Source organism: Furipterus horrens, unplaced genomic scaffold, assembly GCF_987537825.1.
Source record: "Furipterus horrens unplaced genomic scaffold, mFurHor1.1.pri manual_scaffold_2, whole genome shotgun sequence".
In the NCBI taxonomy this organism is placed as follows: Eukaryota; Metazoa; Chordata; class Mammalia; order Chiroptera; family Furipteridae; genus Furipterus; species Furipterus horrens.
Window position 1 is genome coordinate 173,121,374 of NW_028327172.1, and position 22,999 is coordinate 173,144,372.

At 38.1% G+C, this 22,999-nt stretch overlaps 1 protein-coding gene across 6 annotated transcripts in view; it reads right to left on the reverse strand.

Annotated features, from left to right (window-relative positions):
- The window catches only part of SLC4A4 (solute carrier family 4 member 4), a 331,756-nt gene that overhangs the window by 80,285 nt on the left and 228,472 nt on the right, over window positions 1–22,999 (reverse strand). For all 6 annotated transcript variants that reach the window (XM_090266786.1, XM_090266782.1, XM_090266785.1 and 3 more), the window contains 4 exons: window positions 17,449–17,536; window positions 16,254–16,408; window positions 15,378–15,491; window positions 13,343–13,517 (listed from right to left, as the gene is read on the reverse strand). In XM_090266786.1, the coding sequence (XP_090122912.1) occupies window positions 13,343–13,517; window positions 15,378–15,491; window positions 16,254–16,408; window positions 17,449–17,536 (532 nt within the window). The remainder of the gene's footprint in view (window positions 1–13,342; window positions 13,518–15,377; window positions 15,492–16,253; window positions 16,409–17,448; window positions 17,537–22,999) is intronic.

The following is a 22,999-nucleotide window of genomic DNA, read 5'->3' on the forward strand; positions in this document are numbered from 1 at the left end:
CAGACATGATTTAGTACTTTGGGTGGTGTTTTCCTCTTTGTGGTTACCTTGTGTTTGTTTTAGCCTGATGTCACCTTGCATATAGCAAGTACTTATAAGTAGCTATACTCACAAAAGCTTTTTTCTTTCTTTCTTTCTTTCTTTTTTTTTTGAGAAAAGCCTTTCCAGTGGAGAGGGGAACAAAGGGGACACAAAAAGTGATTTGCCTTCCATCTTGCAATCTCTAAGATATCAATTCCAAAAAATATTCTTATTACATATTCATTGTCCAATGTAAACTTATACAGGAGCTTCGATCTACTCTATCTTAGAAGAAATAAATGTGCAGGGTCATAAATGGCCGCATCTTCCTGTAATTATATCTCTAAAAATCAACCCATTGTTTTCCCTTTAACAAAACAAGAAAAACGCAAAATGAGCACAAAGCATCACTGACTTACAAAATTATGCCAATGTTCTCGATCGCATCATTTGGGACCAATGCTACAGATGATGGCGAACTAGTCTGTTTCCTGTATTTTTCATCATTTCAAACTTCAGTTAGAGAAGTATATGTTTACTTGCAAAAAAGGTCCTTTTGTAAATTTAAGATAGTATTGACATTTATCAAGAGATGATTTTTAAATATAAAAATATGACAGAAAAAATATAAATTGGAACCACAATAAAACGATATTTAAATAAAAATAAGTAAAGATATTCTATAGCTTTAAAAGACATAAAATAACACACAGGAGACTTCTGGCCAAAATGGAGGCCTAGACTGACACACTCCCTCTCCCTCCACAACTAACAAGGAATACAACTACTGCAAAACCAGGAATAACTAGAAGTTCCAGAAAATAAATGGAAGTCCAATGTATGAAGTTATAAAGAAGTGGTGCTCATCTGGATGGGTGAGAGGGGAGAAGCCAGGGCGGAGAGGTGAAGCTGTGCTGCCAGTGGCAGCAGCAGCGACAGTAGCAAGCACAGACACTCATATTCAAGGGGAGGCAAGACGCACCTGGGGAGCATCCCTGGCTGCAGACCAAAACCGTCAGCGCGTGATTCCAATATCGGGGAAGGGAGACCCCCATTGCCTTGGATTGTGGGGTCTGGAGGGGGTGGGGACGGAGGAGGCTCTTGGTCTCTCAGTGGAGAGTGAACGGCAATAATCCATCTTGGACCCCCATCCCCACAGAAAATGCCACAGCGTGGTAAGAAGGGTTGCCCAGTAGTGACGATAGTGAAGGAGGTGTGACAGCCACATCCAGGAAACAAAGGTAAACACAAAACTGTCAGGATGGCACAGATCATGAGACAGATCCGGGTGACGCAGCTGACCAGACAGCAAATATCTAATCTAACAAAGCAGCAGATAGGAAATCTTTCTGAGGCTCAGTTCAGAGCTTTGGTTATAAAAATGCTTACAGACCTAACAGCAGATCTTAAACAAGACAGGGAAGGAATGAAGGCTAGTCCTGCTGAAATGAATGAAAACACATATGAAACTAGTGGTGAGGGAAAGAAAAATTGGGATCAAATCAATAAATTGGAACATAGAGAAGGAACAAACAGCCAACCAGTGCAGAAAGAGGAAATGAAATGTGAAGAAAATGAGGTGAGGCTCAGAAATCTAACAGACAGCTATAAGCGGGCCAACATCCGAATCATGGGTTGCCAGAAGGTGAAGAAGAAGAACTAGAAATTCAAAAATTATGTGAAAAAATAATGAAGCAGAACTTCCCGAACTTGGGGAAGGAAATAGACTTACAGGTCCAGGAAGCACAGAGAGTTCCAAAAAAACTGGACCCAAGGAGAACCACACCAAGATACATTATAATCAAAATGTCAAAGTTAAAGATAAAGAGAGAATCTTAAAAGAAGCAAGAGAGAAAAAAAGAATCATGTACAAAGGGGTCTCAATTAGACTATCAGCTGACTTCTCAAGGGAGACCCTGCAGGCAAGAAGGGACTGGCAAGAAATATTCAAAGTAATTGAAAGCAAAAACCTACAATAATGATTACTCTATCCAGCGAAGCTATCATTCAGAATAGAAGGGCAGAGAAAGTGATTCCAGGACAAAGCAGAACTGAAGGGGTTCATCAGATCCAAACCACTGTTATATGAGATATTAAAGGGACTTGTTTAGAAGGAGGATCAAAACTATGAACATTAAAATGAAAACTGTATCACAACAACCAACAACAGAAGCTAGGGAATTGAAACAAAGGCAAACTAAGTAGCCAATGAGAGTGGGAAAAGAATTATAGGTATGGAGAACATATAGCAGGGAGGTCAGCAGGGAGGGTGAAGGGGGGAAAGAGAGGGAGATGGTACAGGAATTAAGAAGCATAGCAGGAGGGAGTAGAGTAGACAAGAAAATGTTGGGAAGAACTATATGCACAACCAATGGGCATAGACTAAGGAGGGGGGGACAACTGGAGGAAGGGGGACCACTGGGTGGAGGGCAGCAGAGGGAAAAGAAATTGGGACAACTGTAACAGCATAATCAATAAAGTATATTTTTTAAAAAGACATAAAATATATTCAGTGGTAAATAAATTTATATAGTACAGGAAATTTATGTGATCTCTGTAACTAAGTGTATAATAAAATAAAGTAGTACTAGGAAGATTTCCCTCTTCAACTGAACAATAATTATTTTTCCATAGAAGCATGATTTATGTTTACATACAACAAGTCACCTTTTAATCTAAACAACCCTCTGAGTGGAACAAAGTGGATTTCTATGAATCAGGGACGTTTTCAGTGCCCCCGCTTCCCCCAGTGAACCTATCCACCCGTCAGCCTCACCAAGTCAGCTGTTTCCACTGTGCCAGAAGTTCTCCAGTAACTTTAACTCACTTACATATAATATACATAAAATGATTACAAAGAAATTGTTTTTTAAAAGTCAACTTATAAAACTGAAATAGAGTAAGTGCTGACTCCACTCCAAAGCCATCCTAGGAGAGAACCTTATTATATTGATTATTCAAAATATGTTAACACTGCTTCAGAGCCAGCAATATTCTCCTTAAAATGGCATTAGCAATAGCACATCCTCCCCTTTTAAGGGTGGAGATCGGTTTAGAAAACAGATATAAATCCTTTAGTATAGCAGTGTGTAACAGCGGAGCTGGGGTGGGATGGAACAAAAAAATCAAGGGTTGAAAAATTAAGACTGGCTTCTCAGAGAGTATACACACTCTGAAACAATTCAGGACAATTTCTTCTGCCTAAGAAATCTAAGAAGTCCGATAGGAGGAGGCCCTATTTCTGTGGATGTGAGTTCTACTGCATGGTTGTTATTTTATAGCCATTTCATATGTAATCAGAGTATCCACTCCATTTTTCCTCAGAGGAACAGGAAGCAGAATGATTAAGTGAGATTAACAGAACCAGACAGCATTTAGGCAGAGACAAGGCTCCCTAGAGTCCAACAAAGAGTATCAGTCTTGATGTCTTACATGTGAAGATACCGAGTTTCAGGGGCTTAAATGAAATTAACAAATCCACATTCAATGGGGCACAAGTCTCTGGAGTATAAGTATTTGCCCAACCACTACCTCACCCTTAGCAAGGAGAAAAGGTGTGTTTTCGCCAGGGTAAGAACAGGGTCTCTCAGCGTCATCATGCTTTCCTTCCTGCCATCATGCTAAACACTATACCTCCATGTGCTCTGCAGGAGCTTGGGAGGCACTAAAGGAATCCAAGAAGAAATGCCCAAATCACACCCCAATTTCCACTTATCAAAGGTCAATAGTCATCATTGCTCATTCGGTGAAGATAACAACTACTTTCTTCCAGAAAATGGCTTTGATTTATGGATGCCATGTGAGAGTTAACAGGCAGATTATTTTTATTTCAGTACTTGATCCTTGGAAAGTGCTGGAGTTTCCATTCTGTGGCTGACAATTTTGAAACGGAGAAAGGTGATTTATTATACACACTGAATTAGAAAGAAACTTGCTTGAACTTAGAGATGCTTCCAACGTTTCTGAGAAAAGAGCTATTTTCACCATATTTTCACATGTTACTCTTGACAATACAGAAATTTAAAAAATAATGTCATAAAATAAATACCTTTAACAGTACATAGAATTTAAAGCAACTTATAAAGTGAATGATCAGAAACCCTTTTTCTGATTATATTCAGTGTTCACTGATATAAAAAAGGAAAATAACGTGTGGCTGTGTGTGTTTTTAATAGCTATAACTCATAAAGACACTTATACACCTGATTTCCCACAGAGGAACAAAGTCCATAGCAATTCATGAGAATGCAGATGGCTGAGCTCTGATGTGTAGCAGAATCAGGTGCTGCAAGTGCTCCAGCTCCCTTTTGGTTAGGCTCTTATTTTATTCTATTTTGGATCTAGTGTCACTCACAGTAAAAGAGTAGAAAGAAAAAACAACTGGCAGTCATCAAATCTAAAGTTTAGACTTCCTTCTGCTACCAAAGAGCTGATAATCTTGGGAATGTCACTTAATCTTTGTCAAATACAGTTTTCTCATGTAGGAGAAAAACATCGAGCTGGTACAGAATAACAATGGACTTGGGTCAAGTTTACGTCTAGACTGTACCATTTACTCAATGACTTTAAGCTACTTACTTAATCTCTCTATGCCTTAGTATATGTATTAGATAATATATGTAAAGTGCTTAACACAGCTCATAGATAATACATTTTTGATGAATAGTAACATACACATATAGATATAAGATGAAGTTGAACTAGATGATTTCCAAGGTCACTTCCAGGTGGCTCAGCACAAACAGCATGCCTTGGGAGCCAAGAATATCTGCATTCAAATCTCAGCTTCACCAGTCACCAGACTCTAACTCCTCAGTCTCGCTTCTGGAACATCAATGGCCATTTTACAAGATAGCCATTTGGATTAAATAAGACAATAATATATAAAGAGCTAAGAATAAAGTAGAGATACAGTAAAATGTTGCCTCCCTTTCCTTCACTGCTTCTTCTCCCCTTCTTCCCAGACTGCTTCTATTATTTCTCTTTCTTTCAAAAGGGGAAGGACATGGAGAGAGAAAGTAAACGGAGTGGCACGAAAGATGAAGATTAGTCATCAGAAGAAAACAGGAAAAAGCCTCTTTAGACCCTCAGTATTCCCAAGAGCAAATCCTAAATCAACATCAATAGAAGCCTTAGGGGTCAACATGATAGCCATTGAGAGAGTAGCTTCTTTTTATTCCTTGTGTTTTTAAACACATGCAATTGACTATAATAAAACAAAATTATTTTACTTTACAGCAACGAATCCACATCCAAAACAATTTTTTTAACATTTCTCTGTGGGGTATGAATTAAACCAAAGATGGCCCTTGCATCACAAAACAGCCAAGAAAATGATCACCAATACCTCCTTAAAAATAAAAATTAAAAACATTAAAAAAAAAAAAAAAGCATGAAAGAGCTCAGACCATAGAAGCAAGATTCTAAAGGGAAAAAGTATCCAACTATGATTGGTAACACCAGTATTAAAAAGTAAAAATTTATGCTGTCAACTTTGACTTTATTGCCATTTAATATCTTCATATAATCATTGTAGTTTCATGCCCTTGTTTTAAAGAAATGTATTATTTGCAATAATAATCACAACCCTGTGGTTACTGGATGGCAATAACAGAAAAAAGAAAGTGGCACAACTGCCCCCAAAACAAGGACTTCTCTATTTCTTTGACAACTTTCAACCAAGTGAAACTTGAAAAATAAAATATTTTGGTGGCAGAAAATGATAAAGCATTCACCAACATTATTGTCACATTTCAAGATCAAAAAAACAAACTAAAATGTTTTTAACCATAAAAAGAGAAATGCTATCCCCTGTTGGCCCTGTTGGTGGTAATTTATACCAACTTTATAGACTGTTGAATAATAAAATTAAATTTCTCTAGATAAGTCTTTGACTCTGAAATTTAGCCAAGAAAAAATGATGCAGCCCAATGCCATTTAAGCATCACCATTGGAAATAGGCAGTGAGCTCTGAATTACCTGCAGGAGTTTTATGTTGGGTTCCCAGCATAAGCCAAGCCACATGATCAAAAATGAGTACAGAATGATGCAAGTACATAATCAAATTCGAGTCACATGAGAATTAGCTGGAAAGATTTATTTTTTCCCCAAAGAAAAGAATGTACTGGCTCTTTATCTCTACCTTGAAAAATTAAGTCAAGATCTCTGAAGACTGGGTGATTTTTATATGGCCCAGATTTCAGTCTCATACAAGCAACCTTTCCTCCTCTTTCAAAATATGAACGACTGCTAGCATAGTTAAGGCTCCGTTACACAGATTATTCAACTAGAGTAGGGAAGAAGACTAGATAGCCAATCCTCATTTTTTTTATTTCACCTGTGTAGCTACAGCCTATAAATCAATGATTTCTGTTCTGACAGATCACAGCTGCCAAATCCCTACTGCCATCCTCTCTGTGCAAAAGTGCTTTGTCGTCATAAACAGGATTTCTGTTTACACCACCCAGCAGGAACTGAAAAAAGAGGGAAGACTTGAAAGACAAATTAGCTCCCTGCTTGAAGAAAAGTATGAGCCAAAACCTTTACCAAAGAGGTTCAACTCCAAGTCTAATAGAATACATGGGCAAGGCAGGGAGGCTTTACAATCTTTTTTTTGTTTGAAGAGCTGTGAGAATGTATCTAGATCATCTGAAGGGCCCTAACATCAAGTGCCAGTATAACCTTACACAAAAATCAATTCCAGATGGATAAAAAATTCAAATAAAAACATAAAAAGGCTAAGACATGTGGATAAATATTTTTCTAATCTTGAAGTAAGGAAACTTCTCTAAATATATCATGAAAATAAGAAATTATAAAAGACTGAAGATTTTGACTACATAAAAATTAGAATCTATACAGCAAAAAATCATAAATAAGGTGAAAAGGGATACAGAAAATCTAAGGAAAATATATTTGTGGTATCTCTGGCAAGCAAAAGGAAAATATCCTTATTACACAAGGAGTTCTTATCAGCAACTGAGAAAAAAAACTGAATTCCTAAAAGGAAAATATACCAAAGACACAAAGTTAAGGACAGACAATAAAAATGTGGAAGGATGTTCACTCTCACTAAAAATCAAATAAATTTGAATTGAATAAGAATGACCTATCATTTTTCAACCCTCAGATTGACAGAAATGAGTGCTCTTGTCCACTGTTGGTAGATGTATAAATTGGCATAACCTTTGTTTATAGATGAAAAAGTTGGAGAAAACTGAAAGCCTACTAATAGGGGGTTTATTAGGTAAATTATAGCACATGCATCATATATACAAATAGTCTTAAAAGATCCGTGCTTAAGTGGAAAGACTTTCATTAAATACTAGTCATTCTTTGAAACAGCATGTTATGATCTCATTTATATAAAATCCTATATATCAATCAGCATTGCAAGATGTATGCGAAGATATTCATGAAAAGGTTAATAACTGTTATTTCTGGGTGATTTCTGAGTTAAAGGGCAAAATTATATTTTACGTAGTTTTATTGTACTGCTTGAATTTTCTACAATGCATTATTATATCTTATAAAAATTAAGCTATTTTAAAATCATTTCAAGCCAAACACAAAATAATTTTATAAATTTCTAATATTTGAAATCCCCAACCAGCCTAAATCAGTATCATTTCTGACCACCAAGAAAATAGAGTTGACAAAGTTCTTTCAAAAAATAAATAAATAAAGTTCTGGTAAATAAAATTTGGTCACAAATTACTTAACTTTAATCAGACAGTTCTAATTCGGAATCTGTACCCAAAGTGAAGCAAATTTTTGGAAGTCCTTCCTGGGAGAAGGAATAGCCAGCACACACTGGAGGCAATGAGCCAGGCAGAGCTCCTTGCTTTGTCAGTAGACAGACATTTATTTTTGCTTACCAAAATAATCCAGTTGTATCATTCCAACAAATTATCCCTACCTAACTTTTGAAATTGCAATATTTCTGGACTAGTTCAGGCAGATTAACATGTCATCTTACCTTTTCACTTCAAGGAAGAAATGTATTTTAGTACGAAAGTGCAACATTTAGGCAATTTGAAATCACCATACAGCCCTAACTATAGTGAACCAAATATCAATTTGCTTTTAAGTTGCTGTTATAAATTGCTCATAATAAGCTTTACGAAGAAATGTCTATCATATCAAGGAAAATCATATGTGAATAAGAAATGATATATTCCAACATAAGCAGATTGATTAAATATTCTCAGCAGAGCAGTATGTTAAAATAAAACCTCAAATTTGGAGATGCCAACTATAAATGTTCGTTATTATGAGACAAGTTCCCTTCAAATGTGCTCTGTTAGTTCCATAAATATCTCACAGTTCACAGAATTCTAAAAATCTTACTGCATTCTTTTGCTATAAAACTGTGAAAATAGAATTATATTTACTTCTGGAAAAAATTTAAATGACTTTCTCACTCATACTTCACTAAATTATATTCAGTCATTCAAGTATTTAAGTTAAAATACTTTTCTTTGCTTCATAAAGCTAAGAACAACTTAAATAACACAGACTTGTAATGAAGTATCAAAAAATGTTTTCTAGTATCTTGCCTATGGACTAAGCTATCCATAAATATTTGTTAAATAGACATTTAACAATTTAATTAGAAATATCTAAATGAATAGAACAGTATACCTGGTTGGCAACTAAGAATATAAAAATACACTGCAGTGAGTTGATGTGCACGATCACAGACTTTAGTTGTGGAAAGTACCTGTTTTTAGGATGGTGAAGCTGAAAAGCCCTGTATATTTCACAGTATGGCAGGGTGATCAGAGTGTGATTATAGTGGGACTTACTGAAAAGGAAAATAAGAGTAATAAGAATATAATGAATGTCAGCAGAATTCCTGGATCTCAAAAATGTTATGCTCTTATTAAATTCTAAGAACAGGAAACACTATGAGACAAGGCTGGATCTTAGATAAATGTAAGGCCAACCAACTCTTGACAAAGCTGTTCAGTCACTCCCAGAAGCCCAAGCTAAACTTGGCCCACATTTACCAAGGAAGCCGTGAATACTCACTCTGGAAGCCTCAGAGGCCTCTCATGGCCAAAATGCCAAGGCGGGGAAATTGTACAGTCACCTATGTGGCCATTAGGAATTAATTATACCTGCAGCCACTGTAGCTTCAACTGGTTTATTCTGAGTACAGGTCCATGGAAAATGATCCATATGGCTCCCCAGATCTGCTTCTAATGAAATGTACATGTGTGTCTGTGTGTGTTTACAAACATATATCTGGGAATGTTAAGTACATATCATAAATTTATATGTAATTATTAAAGATATATACCTTATTATATACATGTGATTATTATATATCTACGTGTGTGTGTATATGTGTGTGTGTGTGTGTGTGTGTGTATTTCAGCTCTGAAATAAATGCTTAAATGTAAAATCCTGTCTTTGAGTAGGCAAGACCTCCTGCACAGAAGCTGGCAGAAGAGTTTGCTTAAACAACAGCAAAGCAGTGACTCATCTGTGTTTTCACAACATGTTTCTACCCAGTAACATGTCTATTTGCAGCCTGACAATAAAGGCCCTATGTGAACTATCTTTGAGCCGTTTGCTTTTAAAAAGACAAGGGCACTGTTCTCAGTTGACTCAGTTCAGCTGCTTGTGCTTTTGAGAATAACCCATTGCTACATTTATGAAAGCATGTAATACAACTGAAAATTATTTCAGGCTGTGCCAGTGCTTTTCTTCTTAGTCTTCATATCTTGTTGAGAGTGTCAAATAGAACCAGAGAACCTAACCCCCTAAATGAGCCTACTAGGGCTGTCTCCTGGGGCACAGAAAAAGACAGCTTTATCAACACCCTAGACTGTAAATACTGGCAGGATAGGCTTCCTATCTATTTTGGTCACTTATCTATATCCCCAGCACTTAAAATAGTGTCTGGCACAGAGTAGACATCAAATAAATATTTTCAAGGGAACAAATCAACCTTCCATAGACTTATGAAACAACCTGGGCCTTAGCACCAAACCCACAAAATACTTCGTCGTCCTGATGTCCAGGCCAGAAGACTGGCCCTGCCAGAGCATCAAATCTTCTGTGTGTTAAAGTATATACCCTTTCAGTGTTAGGATACTCTTCACTATTTCAAGTCACCTAACTTCCTGGTCCTTAAAATAGATAAAATCAACATATAGATTCTTAACATCCCGACTGTGGAGAGCGTTTATGTTTCTCCTAAAGTCTTCAGAACCCAGAAACAGCTTCCTCCACCAGCAAGGCCTTTCCTATCTAATTTATCCCAGAGAAGAAGAATGCCCATATTAATGTTGCCCAACAGAATCCTTTACTTTCCCAAGAACTCACTCGTATAGAAATGAATTCACCTAGGAGGGGTCAACAATAGACTTTAAAGACTTCTCATCTCAGATGCAGTATTCTAAAGCTAGGAAATTCAATTCAGTGGTTTTTACTGTTTTCTCAATTCAGTGTTTTTTAAAGGCAATAAACAACACATAGAAAGTGTCATAATGTCTCCATTTCGATGGGAAGAACGTCCATGAAAATAAAAGTGTTGAAAAAATATCTGCACAAAAATAAACAAATAGAAACAGACTCACAGATACAGAGATCAGATGGATAGTTGCCAAATGGAAGGGGGCTGGGGGACTGGGTGAAAAAGGAGATTGGTAGTCACAAAACAGTCACGGGGTGTAAAGCACAGCATAGGGAATATAGTCGATAATATTGTAATAACTGTGTACAGTGCGAGGTGAGTGCTTGCAGTTTCGGGGTGGGGAGACCACTTTGTAAAGTATATGATTGTCTAACCGCTATGCTATACGCTTGAAACTAATACAAAATAATATTGACTGTAAACTGTAATTGAAAAATAAATTTTTAAAAATCTGCACAAAAAAGTCTTTATATTCTAAAAGACAAGATGGTTTTGTTCTTGCTGCCCTCTCGAAATCACAGTTCTCTTTTCTTTTCTAAACATTGGGCTGCCTGTATTACCTACCACATGCTGGCCTAAGGGTGCTTCTCCAGTGCCTTTGCTCCGCCCCTCCCCGCCCCCGTTTCCTTGAAGGATCTGTTCTAGTTCTCATTTCACTTTCATTTGGATGAAAACTAGCTATCTCGTTTGAATACAGTCAGATTTTATAAAACCTCTATTACTGATATCGCTGTCATAATTTAAATGTTTCATTTCTATCTTATGGGAAAGAAAGGGTGAGAGGGCGCAGGGGAACGCCTTCTTCATACACTTCACCTCTGCGTGCTGCCACGCTTAGTCTCCGTTCCCCAGGCCGCAGCTCTGTCACTGGGAACACACACAGATATGTGGCCCCGGGCCAGCACAATGTTAGTTTTAAAATCTTAATCAGTTGCCGATATTTTTAAATCACCAGATTTCAACCTCTCTTGGAAAATCAGAAAATGAAATAATACTGAGAACACATTCCCGTGGAAACAAGCAGACCGAGTGGCAACTGCTTCTTGCCCATAGAGCACAAGCTCTCAGGAGTCCCCACGTCCCCAGCTGTGAGAAAGCCCGAGCGAGCCATGTGGAAAAAGTCACGTGGAGAGGCCTCAGTCCCCAGCTCCCGCACACATCCCAGCCCGGGCACCAGACGTGTGAGTGAAGAAGCCTTCAGGTGACTCCAACCTTAGCTGCTGTCTCACAAGTATATGAGGACCAAAGAGGGGACCCCCCCTAGCGGAGCCCATCGACCACCCCGACCGTGAGAGAGAAAATGGTTGTTACAAGCCTCTAAGTTTTGGGATAATAATGCTATGCAGTGGTAGATAAGAACTAAAAGATAAAAAGTGCTCTTAAGAAACTAAATTCAATTATTTAAAATAGTTTCTCCCTTTTCACTTGGAGCAATATAGATAGGCTCCATCTTATTTTTTGTGTTCAGGCAGAAAGCTAAAACATAAATGTGCCCAGGGAAGAAAAAGGAATGAAAGAAAAGCAATAGTTTGGAATCAGCTGTATCTTTTTTTAAATTAAGCCTGCTGGCAGAACTGAGGAATGTCACATAGGTTAAACAGTAATATTATACGTAGGAAAAGAGGACGGAGTTTGAAAAGGGATTGAGTCTGGTTCTTTATTTAAGAATATCACTTTCACTCTGGTCACTACCTAGCACAAGGCCTATGTTTTTCTTAATGACTAGATCAACTAAAAGTAGTTTTATACATATTTTTCTGATTGAGGGAACCTGAAGTGTCTTTTTTTATCACTGAAACCTTGGGTATTATTGATACAAAAGGAAAGCAAATGCCACCTGCAAAGTAACCAACAAATTGTGGTTCCCACAAAATACAGTGTACGTCAATCCAGAGTTTTCACAGCTTAATGAGAAGCAGATTTAGGAACAGAAGAAAGAACTCTTATCTTGTATTTCTTAAAGCTGAGTTCTACTGACAGATAAGCAAATCTACCCTAGAGTAAATCACTCAATTGATAATCCTGTTGGCTCCTGTGTAAAATGAAGGGAGTTGTGCACTCCCGAAAAGAGTGTGTTCATCAAGTTTAACTTTATGGTCTATACACTCAAGGTAGTCAGAGAAGGAAAACTCTGACTCCAAAAAACCTCCGCTGCCTTGCGGCATACCTCTTCAGGGGAAAGGCTAAGGGAGTAAACCCCGACAGAAAATCCGGAGCCGGAGTCCCTGAGGCGGTTTGACGTTGTAGTCAACACCGGCAACTCCTGCGGCGCACCTGAAGCCAAGCTGTATTGACTCCGTCTTTCCCTTGGACCCTTCAGCTGCGAAGAGAGGGGGAGTCTGCTGCATGGGCAACAGCAGACCCTCCATATCACCCTGCCCAGGCTCTGTAGCTTCAGCTTCACTGGAGAGGACACTCCAGCGTCATCGCAAGATGTCAATTCAACACGGGAGGAGACAGATACCGTGTTACTCCCGAGTCGGACTGCACAGCCATTCTCGGCGGTGCAGATAGACTCTTAAGAAGCTACACCATCGTCTCTCGAGACGGACGGCTGCCGACGACGACGAGTGGAAAATCTAAACCTTGTGCCCTGCACAAAATTAAAGCAGCTAATACGCTTTTGCCCAAATAGATTCTGTATGCTCATTTCCTTCCCTTCCTTTCTCCACTTGTGACTCAAACCAGATTTCATCAAGCTATTTTTATAATTACTAAAATGTTGGAAATACAGCAGCAGGCCAGAAGCAAAGTAAAATGCAGCATCCAGAAAAAAAAAAGAAAGAAAATCGCGCTGAGTAACTGAAAGGCCATCTGCTTTTCACTGCGCTGAGCTGTCGGGCAGAGGAGGGAATCTGGGCCATACTATTTGCGTCTCCCTCAGACCAGACCCACCTGCATGTTGTCAGTGGCATCCCCAAGCAGTCCTCCAAAAGTGATAGCATTAGTTACAGTTGCCAGATAAATGAAGAGAATTGCTGACAGCGCCTGGATATTTAAAGCGTCATAAAAATCACTGGCAAAAAATGGTGCTTTCCTTTTTATGTCCTTAATTAGTCCACCACAGAACCTAGGTAGGGAGACAGCAAACATGTGACAATGTGAAATAAATGACCATCCAATTAACCAAGAGATAACTTATTAAACCACAAAGAATCTGTACTTACAGGGCTTGGCTGAACAAGGAACTATTTAATCGCTTAAGATAAAACCAGAAAACTGTAGAAGAATAAATTTTCTTGTATCTATCTGTTTTTCAGTCACCAAATTAGGTGTCACATTCCCTACAGATCAGATAGTTGGTCTTTAGATGAGAGTGAATTGTATAGATAAATTAAAATTTCTCACCTTATGAAGAAAGACATCTAAACATGTGAGCATATCATAAAAGGGTCTTTATAATATTGCCATAGCTTCCTTTCCAGCCTCATTCATTCATTCATTCAGTCAGTCAGTCATTCATTCTCCAGTCCACAAATGTTTATTGAACATGTGTGATATGCCCAGAACTAATCTGGGTGCTGGAGATACAATAGTGAATGATATAGAGAAAAAAAAAAAAATACCCACCCTCAGAAAGTTTACTTTCTGTGTGGAGGAGACAAAATAAGAAAAATGCATGGTGCTAAACTAAAAATCAAGGGAAATATGAAGTGGGGAAGAGGAGTAAGTGCTAGAGTAGCTGTGCTTGAAATATAAGAGTGGCCAGAACAGGCCTCATGACCAGTGACTTTGGGGGCAGAACCTGGAGGAACTAAGAGAGAAAACCATGCAGGTATGTGGTAGAAAAGCGCTGCAAGCTGAGCCCCACTGCAAATGCAAGCAGGTCACCTGACTAGTCCACCAGCCGGTACGCCCTCCCGGCCAGACCTCACTTCTCAGACTTCCCCCTGCCATTCCTTCTGCCTACAATGTTCTCCCTTAAAACTCAACAGCTCTCTGAAGTCTTGACCCTCCAGCCATAGTTCAGACTGCAATGACGGGCTATCACACATTATGAGAATTGTCTGTCTATCTGGGTGCTCACTGGCCCTCAGCTGTACTCAGTGTACTGCTCAGTTTACTTGGTCTGCACAGGGCCAGGCAAACTACAGACCCTTAGTGCACTGAGGAAAGGTGAAATACAGAAGAAGGAGATCTCAGTTTGCATAGTTTTAAAATAGACATACCTTCATAAAATGAGTATCCTACTTAAAAATTTTACTTAACCCAAAATGAAAAGGAGATTGTAGCAGTGGAGGAGGAAGAACTGTCATGAAAAAAGATTTAGCCAAAGCAATCTGGGTAACCTGACTTCCCAACTGCAGGCTGGGGAGACCGTGACCTGCGAGTTCGTCAGTTCTATAACAGGCACCCACTATTGAGTAAATGTACAGATACGGAATCAGGAAAGATTGGTACATTGTTCATGCTTCCTGTCATACACACCCACCCACAATGTCTGTTTTTTCTCTCTAACACCCTCTCACTCACTCCACTCCAGGCACATTGGCCACAATGCCAACCAGCTCATACCAGGCCCCTGCCGCCCCTTCTCCCAACCCCACTTGTACATGGGGTGTCTCCCACCTCATCTAGGACTTCCCTCAAATGTTGCGATGGTCTTTAAGGCCGTCCCTGGCCACCCTATCTAAGACATCTTTCTCCCATCACATACTTCCTACTTCTCTTGTTTTTCTCAATAAAACCATCACCACATTCCCTCTATTTGTTCACTGTCTCCAACACTACAAAGTAAGACCCACAAGGACAGGGGTTTTTGTTCAGTTCACTGTTGCATCCCCAGGGGCTGTGACTATTAGGTACACTAGAAATATGTGTTGTCTAAACAGATGTACAAACCAGTGAATAAAATGCTGATAGAGAGATGGAGGGAAATTTAGATCTAAGGACAACCTCATCATGAGTGACCAAAGAATCCATTACTTACCGTCCAGTTTTCTGCAGTTCTTCACTGTCCCCATGTCCTCCTCCTCCATGGCCTCCATCGTGGGGTGTGTCCCCATTCATCTGAATATTCTCGCCACCCGAGTACATGTTCTTTCTGAAACAACAGAGCCCAAGAGAATATTAGTTTACTGTACTTACCCGCCTCTCAGCTGTGTCATGCACCAGCTAATGAAGAGATGACCTGAAAACCCTTTGGGAGAAAGATCACTGTTTCCTTCTGCTGTCCTAACAGACAATTCTGAAAGTGTTATACTTAGAATCAAGACAAATGATTGGAGGAATAGGAAAGCTGAACAAATTGTATATTGTACAAGATACAGCCCATTTTACCTGGAAAAGAACACATTTCCAGAAAATGGCTTCTCAATTATCTCTCAATTTCTTTTTTTTCCCCTCTATTTCACTTTATTTTTAGTTGTATTTTTCCCATTCCATTTATCCCCCAAATACTCCCCTCCCCCTGCAATCCCCACACTGTTGTCCATGTCTATGAGTCCTTTTTCCTTTTCACTCGCTCCTCCATCCCATTCACTCGATTTCTTAATCTCTTAAATCTACAGAGCCTCATCTTTTATAAAATGATCTGTCCACATGCACAGGGAGTCCCCAAAACATCTCCAAAGAATCTCTGAGAGCTCTAATTTATAATCACCAAAGAACATCACAATATATAACATTCATTGTACAGTGTCAATGAAATGTCAAACCAAAGCACATGTGTGATTCATCTGAGATGAGATAATACATCGAGTTAAATAGGAACCTAAAAATATCAGGACAGTTGCCTGACTCCATTTCCTTTGCCAAACATAACCTCCTTCTCAAGGTTTAACACCCCCAATGTTTGATGATTTACCTTTTGTCAGATGATGGAAGACTCTTAGGAGGCTCTATCCTGATCGCTGGATCCCATTCCCCAGGAGGAAGGACAATGACTTCATCTAGGAACTCATCAATGCCAGCAATCAGGTCCTGCCTATCTTTTGCTTTATAAGCAATGTCATGGAACACCTAAGGAAAAATAAGAGATGTGCTAATCCAACATGGTAAATCTCCACATCCCTCACACATCCAGCCTGAAGAATGCAATCCATAATCCACTTCAATATTACTATAACCACACTCTCATATTTCCTGTTATTCTGCATGCCCCAAAATATTTCAGTAATAAACTGAAAGAATATATGGAGAAGCATGAGAAAACAAATGGCTGTTCCTTTTATGTATGTTTTTTTCCTACCAGTGCTGTAAAATAGTATTGCCTTTCACCTCCCACTGCTATGTAGCATTATTGATATTGTTGCTATGGAAACCAGATGAAAATGATTTAGGGAAAGATACTGAGGAGTCATTCCCTGAAATAAAAACTACCAGGACAAACCAATGCTGATAATTCAAGAAGGAAAGTTCAAGCTGAGTGTTAAGATTGGGTTGAGACCCAAACACTGCAGCCCTCAAACACACAAATACTGTTAGCTATTAAAAAAAGAAAAAGCAGAGTTATATTGGCAAGACATAAAGCAAAGGACTTTCAGTAGGTGATTCTCTGTGCAGCTATGAAAGGCGGAGGAGCTGTGTAAGGGCCTTTCAGATCATCAGCTAGGTGAGAAGAATGAAAGAACTGACAAGAGGATTATGTACATTCAGGAACATAGACAGTGCCTATCTGTTTGTTTAGTCATCAAGGCAATAACTAAACCATCTAAGGCAGCAAATGCTCCAAGTCTTTTATGCAAATATCCAAAGCAGGCACTTCCTGAATGCACATCATTCAATTAGAATGATGTGGTTGTCAGCCTTCTTTACAATGAGGTAGTCATTCATGGCAAATAAGCTGACATCTACACAGTTTCCAAAAGTAAATTTTATGTTGGAATAAAATATATTTCCCTTTATTTTCTAAACATATTTTTTTCCTTCTTAAAACTGATGTATGTCAAATATTCTTTAAAAAGTTCAAGTCACTGAATTACCTTACAGTGGCAGCCAAATCACAGTATGAAAACACTCAAGTCAGACATTCAGAGATCACCATCTTCCCAACTCCCTACCTCGTCAGACATCAGGGTGGCAATGGCTCTGCCAATCTCATGGTACGACTTGGCTTTCCCCTTAGGACCTAGGAGAATGAATAAGAACCTAATGGAAGAGGAAAGAAGGAAAGGCTGTAACACACATTTCATCAAACTTAAAATACCTAAAACTGAGACACGTTTATCCTGGTTCATAAAAACGTTAGGCCTAGAATACATCTTTAAACAAAAGTAATATTCTTGGTAATATGACAAATACTCTTTCAACTATAGTGAAACATAACTGATTGTTTAGTTTATTTGGAGGCAACGGAGAATTTAGCACAGAAACCTGAAAAGCTTCTTCACTGAGAAGGAAAGGTTCATTTGATCTTTCTTTTCTAAACCTTCTTTCCTCTCCATTTCTACTGAATTACAGAATCTTAGAAAAAAACTCATTATACACAATAACTAGAAAGGCTTAGTACATCTCCAGATTTCTCTGACTTTTCCTTACCTATTTTGGGCAATGACATATGATCTTCTCCAGACTTTTAAGAAATGTTTCTACTTAGAAGTGACTGGCTGTCAGCAAAAACCAAGTCTTCTCTAAGTAAGCCACATGCTCACAGCCAAAGTAAAGAAAGAGAAATCGGGGGAAAAAAATCAAAATAAAGCATCATACACATTTAAAGGTTTTGTGTGTGTGTGTGTGTGTGGGTGTCCTCATTTTCCTTTCCAAACTTGTTTTCTTGATAATGCTCAAGCACTGCTCTGCAGTAAGTAGTCCTGAAACTTGCAATAATAAGCTTATCCCCAATCAGGTTCCCTTAAATCATGGTGGAAGAAATCCCTCACTGATCACAAGAGTAAAGATGCATGTCTTTACTATGGAGGAGGAAACCTGATACCTAAATGAATAAGAAAAAATATACTAAAGGCAACATCGGATAAATTCCTGCCTTGCTTACGATCACATCTTACCTAACACAAAGATAATGAGAACAATAAAAATGACCACATCATATATTTGCACAACTTTTTAAAGCTTGCAAAACATTTCACATTCATCACCTCATTTAAATTCCATACAACCCTTTGCAATAAGGATGAGTATCCTGTTCCTGTTTAATGGTGAAGAAACCAAGGCTCAAGGAGGTTAATGGATGAGCCCAAAGACTGTGCTTAGTAAATGAGACAGAGTAGATAGGCCTTCCTACCTTTTTCCTTTTCAGCCCATGATTCTGCCTAATATTACCTACCCAACCTACATATACCGTGATTCAGTAGAGAAAGGCCATCCAACAATGACTCCATAGATCATCCTGGGAAAAGATGTGGATATTTAGCTGGGGGCAAGAAACCTTAGGTAAAATTTTATGAGACCAGGAATGGCTAAGGACTTAGCTTAGTAAAATTTTTATTTTTTACTTATTTATTTCTATACTGCAATTTAAGTAAAAAAGGATTGATAGCAAGTACTCTTGAATGTGTTAGGGTCTGTTCCAAAATGCCTTTGAATAGATCATTCTTTTTTTTAAATTTTTTTATTTTCATTATAAAATTCAATCCAAAGAAGAAAAAACAGAAATTAAGAACATAAGAAGCTATCTGAAACTATGGAAACTCCAATTTTATCTCAGAATAACCATAAAGCCATTCAGTACTTATTTGCTTAGAAACCAGCTCTGGAGTGGGCAGCAGGCTCACTACAAGTGTTATCATAGTAGATAAAATAGCAAAAGCAATCAGCAGGCACAAAGGTCTGCCCAAGGATAAAGGAAGCCATTACTGGAATTGGATTTTAGTTCTAGCACTGAAGTTTAACTGAGACTAGAACTTTTCTTCCTTTGAAACTGGACCTAAATCATATACCACTACATGTAGTATTATACAGTGCTCCTTTATGACAGTAAAACGGATTTTTCTTAAGAAATTAATCACTGATTTGAATGCAACACATGCAAAAAATATTCAACCACCAAGGCAAAATGCAAATTAAGAAACACCTATAGTATGGTAACATTTTTCCACCTTATCTGCCTATCTGCTAATGGCCAGCTGTCAGGAAGGACAATAAGGGTGTGATTTTAGGCAAAGGGGATAGGTGCAGTGCGGCAAGATACCATATGATCTCACCTATAAGAGGAACCTAATGAACAGAACAAACAAATGAGCAAAAAAGAACCAGAGATATAGAAACAGGGAGCAGACTGACAGTGACCAGAGGGGACGGGGGAGGGGGAAAAGGGAGGAAAGAGGGGAAGGGTCTAGTCAAGGAACAAGTATAAATGAGCCATCGACATGGACAACAGGGTGGGGACTGACTGTGGGAGCCGGGGTGGGGGCGGGAGGTGGGCAGGGCAGTGGAGAGCAAAGGGGGAAAATTGGGACAACTGTAAAAGAATAACAACAACAAGAAAAGGCAAAAAATACAAGAAAATGGATATCTGGATTTTTACTTGATACATTTTAAAATAATGAGGTTCCGTTTCCTTCCATTTTTTATTATTTTAATATATCTAAATATTAGTTTTTCTGTAATACCTGTATGTAATATCTAAAACCTTTCCAGAATGACTCTGAACCTCTCCCTGCCTCTCCCTAGCACCTCCATCATGGTCGTAGTTTACAAATATCCATTATGGACATACACATTTATCAACTGACACATGAGTTAATTTTCAGATTGACTACATGGCAACAAAGCCAATATACTCTCTTGTTAAACAGTGAGTAAAATGCTCTCAGTCATTAATAGTCCTCAAATATAGATTTTGTCAGATAATAGGTGACTATTCCAAGAGCTCTTGAAATAATGGAGCCTCTAAGTTAAATCCTATGAGATGAGAGCATACATTTTCTTTTTAAAAAAAATAATTCTTATTGAATTCATTAGGTTAACATTTGTTAAAAAAATTATATAGGTTTCAAGTGTACATTTCTATAACACATCATCTGTATATTGTATTGTGTGTTCACCATCCAAAGTCAACTCTCTTTCCATCCCTATTTAAGCCCCTTTATCCTCTCCTACCTCCCCACAACCCCCTTTTCCTCTAGTAATCATCATACCATTATCTGTGTGTGTGAGGTTTTTTTAATCCCTTTACCTTTTTCATCCAGCCCCCAACCCACCTCCCTTCTAACAGCTGTCAGTCTGTTCTCTGTATCTACATGTTTGTTTTTGTTTTGTTTATTTTGTTCATTAGATTCCACATATGAGTGAAATTATATGGTATATGTCTCTCTTTGGCTTACTTCACTTAGCATAATACTCTCCAGGTCCACCCATGTGTCTTCTTTAAGGTTTCCTTCTTTTTTATGGGTCAGTAGTATTCCTTGTGTAAATGTAACACAGCTTTTTTTTCATCCACTTATCTACTGATGAACACTTGGGCTGCTTCCAAATCTTGGCTGTTATAAATAACACTGCAATGAACATAGGTGTGCTCATATTCTTTTGCATTAGTGTTTCAGGTTTCTTATAATTATTTACTCTGGTCTTTGCGAAATAGTTCCAAAGAATGAGTTGAAGTAGCAGGCCAATGGTAAATATAACACGTATCAAAGCAAAACCCGTATATGAGAATTACAATGTTTTGGTGACTTCATTAAATTAGATATGAAGGTATAATTCCTCTTTCTTAGGTAATTTAATTTATATATAGGTAATTCATATATATGTGTGTGTGTGTGTGTGTGTGTGTGTGTATAATCTTCTTCTTTGATGAAAAGTCATCAAGTGTCAAACAGAAATAACATCTTACATATCAGTTAAAATTTCTGCATTACTCCAGTCAGGAACCATTCAGTAAATCCATCTCCTTAGAATAATATAAAGAATAAAATAGAAAATGTGGCCATCTTTAAGTAGCAGGAAACATCACCTCAGGTCGAGAATTTCACCTATAGAAACGGAGACCCTTAATAAATCTCTAATTTGAACTGTATTGTTGAAATGAGCATGAAAGATTTGGGAAAACAGAACAACTCATCAAGTTAAAGTTCCTTCTGCTTGAAACATGTTCTCTTCCCTTCAAACCTCAAAGAAGTGAAAGCTGTTACCACTTTTATGGTAGAAGTACATCTTGCCAAACTCAGCTTTTATAATGTACTGAAAACTTCTTTCATGGCCCAAGCTGTTTTTTGTCAATAGACAGATGTTATTTTTAACCAGAAGCCTTTTTCTTTATTAACAAATTAGAGTAAACATCACATTTGTGTGGCTGGAAGGACACAGCCCATGTTAACAGCTCAGGGTAAAAAAGTAATTTATGTTACTAAGTTCTTTTGATTCACTCATAACCAGAAATAAGTCATAGTTAGGATTTTTTACAGAGCCTAGTCATCACTGGAATCTTCATGAAGCACTTCTATCTATTCTTGTGAGCTTTTTCATGTAACTGATTATGCCTGGGGAGGATGCCTGTAGCATTTTCCACAACAAAAATAAGTGCCAGATGAACGGTGTCCGGAACCAATGGACGATACTCACATTCACAAAATAATTATAGCCAGAAACAGAGCATAATACCAGAAAAAGAGCCAGCCTTCCTAAACCACTCAATCTTTTTAGAAAGGATGTGCACCCCCCCCCTTCCTGATATATCACAGCTATTTCTAGAATAAACTCAGCATTTACCATCCTTTACTCCCTTCTCTCAAAACAACAGTGAATCAAATAACCCATTATTTATATTTCATAGCTTTGGGAAATGTGGCTGAACTGCAGCTTCCACAATAGATTCACAAGGGCCACAAACCAACCATAACCAACCACATTACTTACGTAAACAGCAGCTAGCAGTTGGATTGTTAAACGACACAGAACTGAACTAGCAGGACCTCCATCTCAAGCCCTCTAATAGGATGTTTTATGGTTTTGACAATTAAGTACAAACTACATTTTTTAGGCAAATAATCATTTATAACATCAAATATATTTTAACTTACAGTGAAACGAAAGATGTAAACATTCTAACATTTTAGAGGGCTCAAACACCCTGAATAACTATTTGCCTTGGATGTGAAAATCAAGGTCAGGAAAGGACAAACCGATCAGGAGCTTTTATTATTCTTTATGGGAAAACACTAAAGTATTTTATTCCAACCCATTCTAGATACTGCCTTAAATTCTCCCTAAAAGCCTGGCCTCAGAGTCAGAAATCAGCAGGTCTATTTCTAGCACTGATAGTGAACCTTCCCTTTGCTTCCTTCTTTCAGCTATAAAATTGGAATAATAATATTTATCCCCTACATAATTCATAAATATGAGTTAGTAGCAGCCTCTGTGGATAGACAAAGATGACTGCAAGCAAAGTGCATGCAAGATGCTAGGAAAACCATAAATGTATCCTACCGCGTGGCCAAAGCTCAAAAGACCATTTGCTGTTTGCTTTTGCATGGATGGCAAGAATGGCCCCTACATAGGTAACATCCCTATAAACGGAAAGCTAAAACAGATCAACCAAATAACAGAGTAGAGAAACTTGTGAACTCCACCCAGGGCAACTCCTAGAGCTACCGTTCCTAAAAGGTGCCAAGATGTAATACTGTTTATTATAAATAATAAGAAGCATAAGAGCAC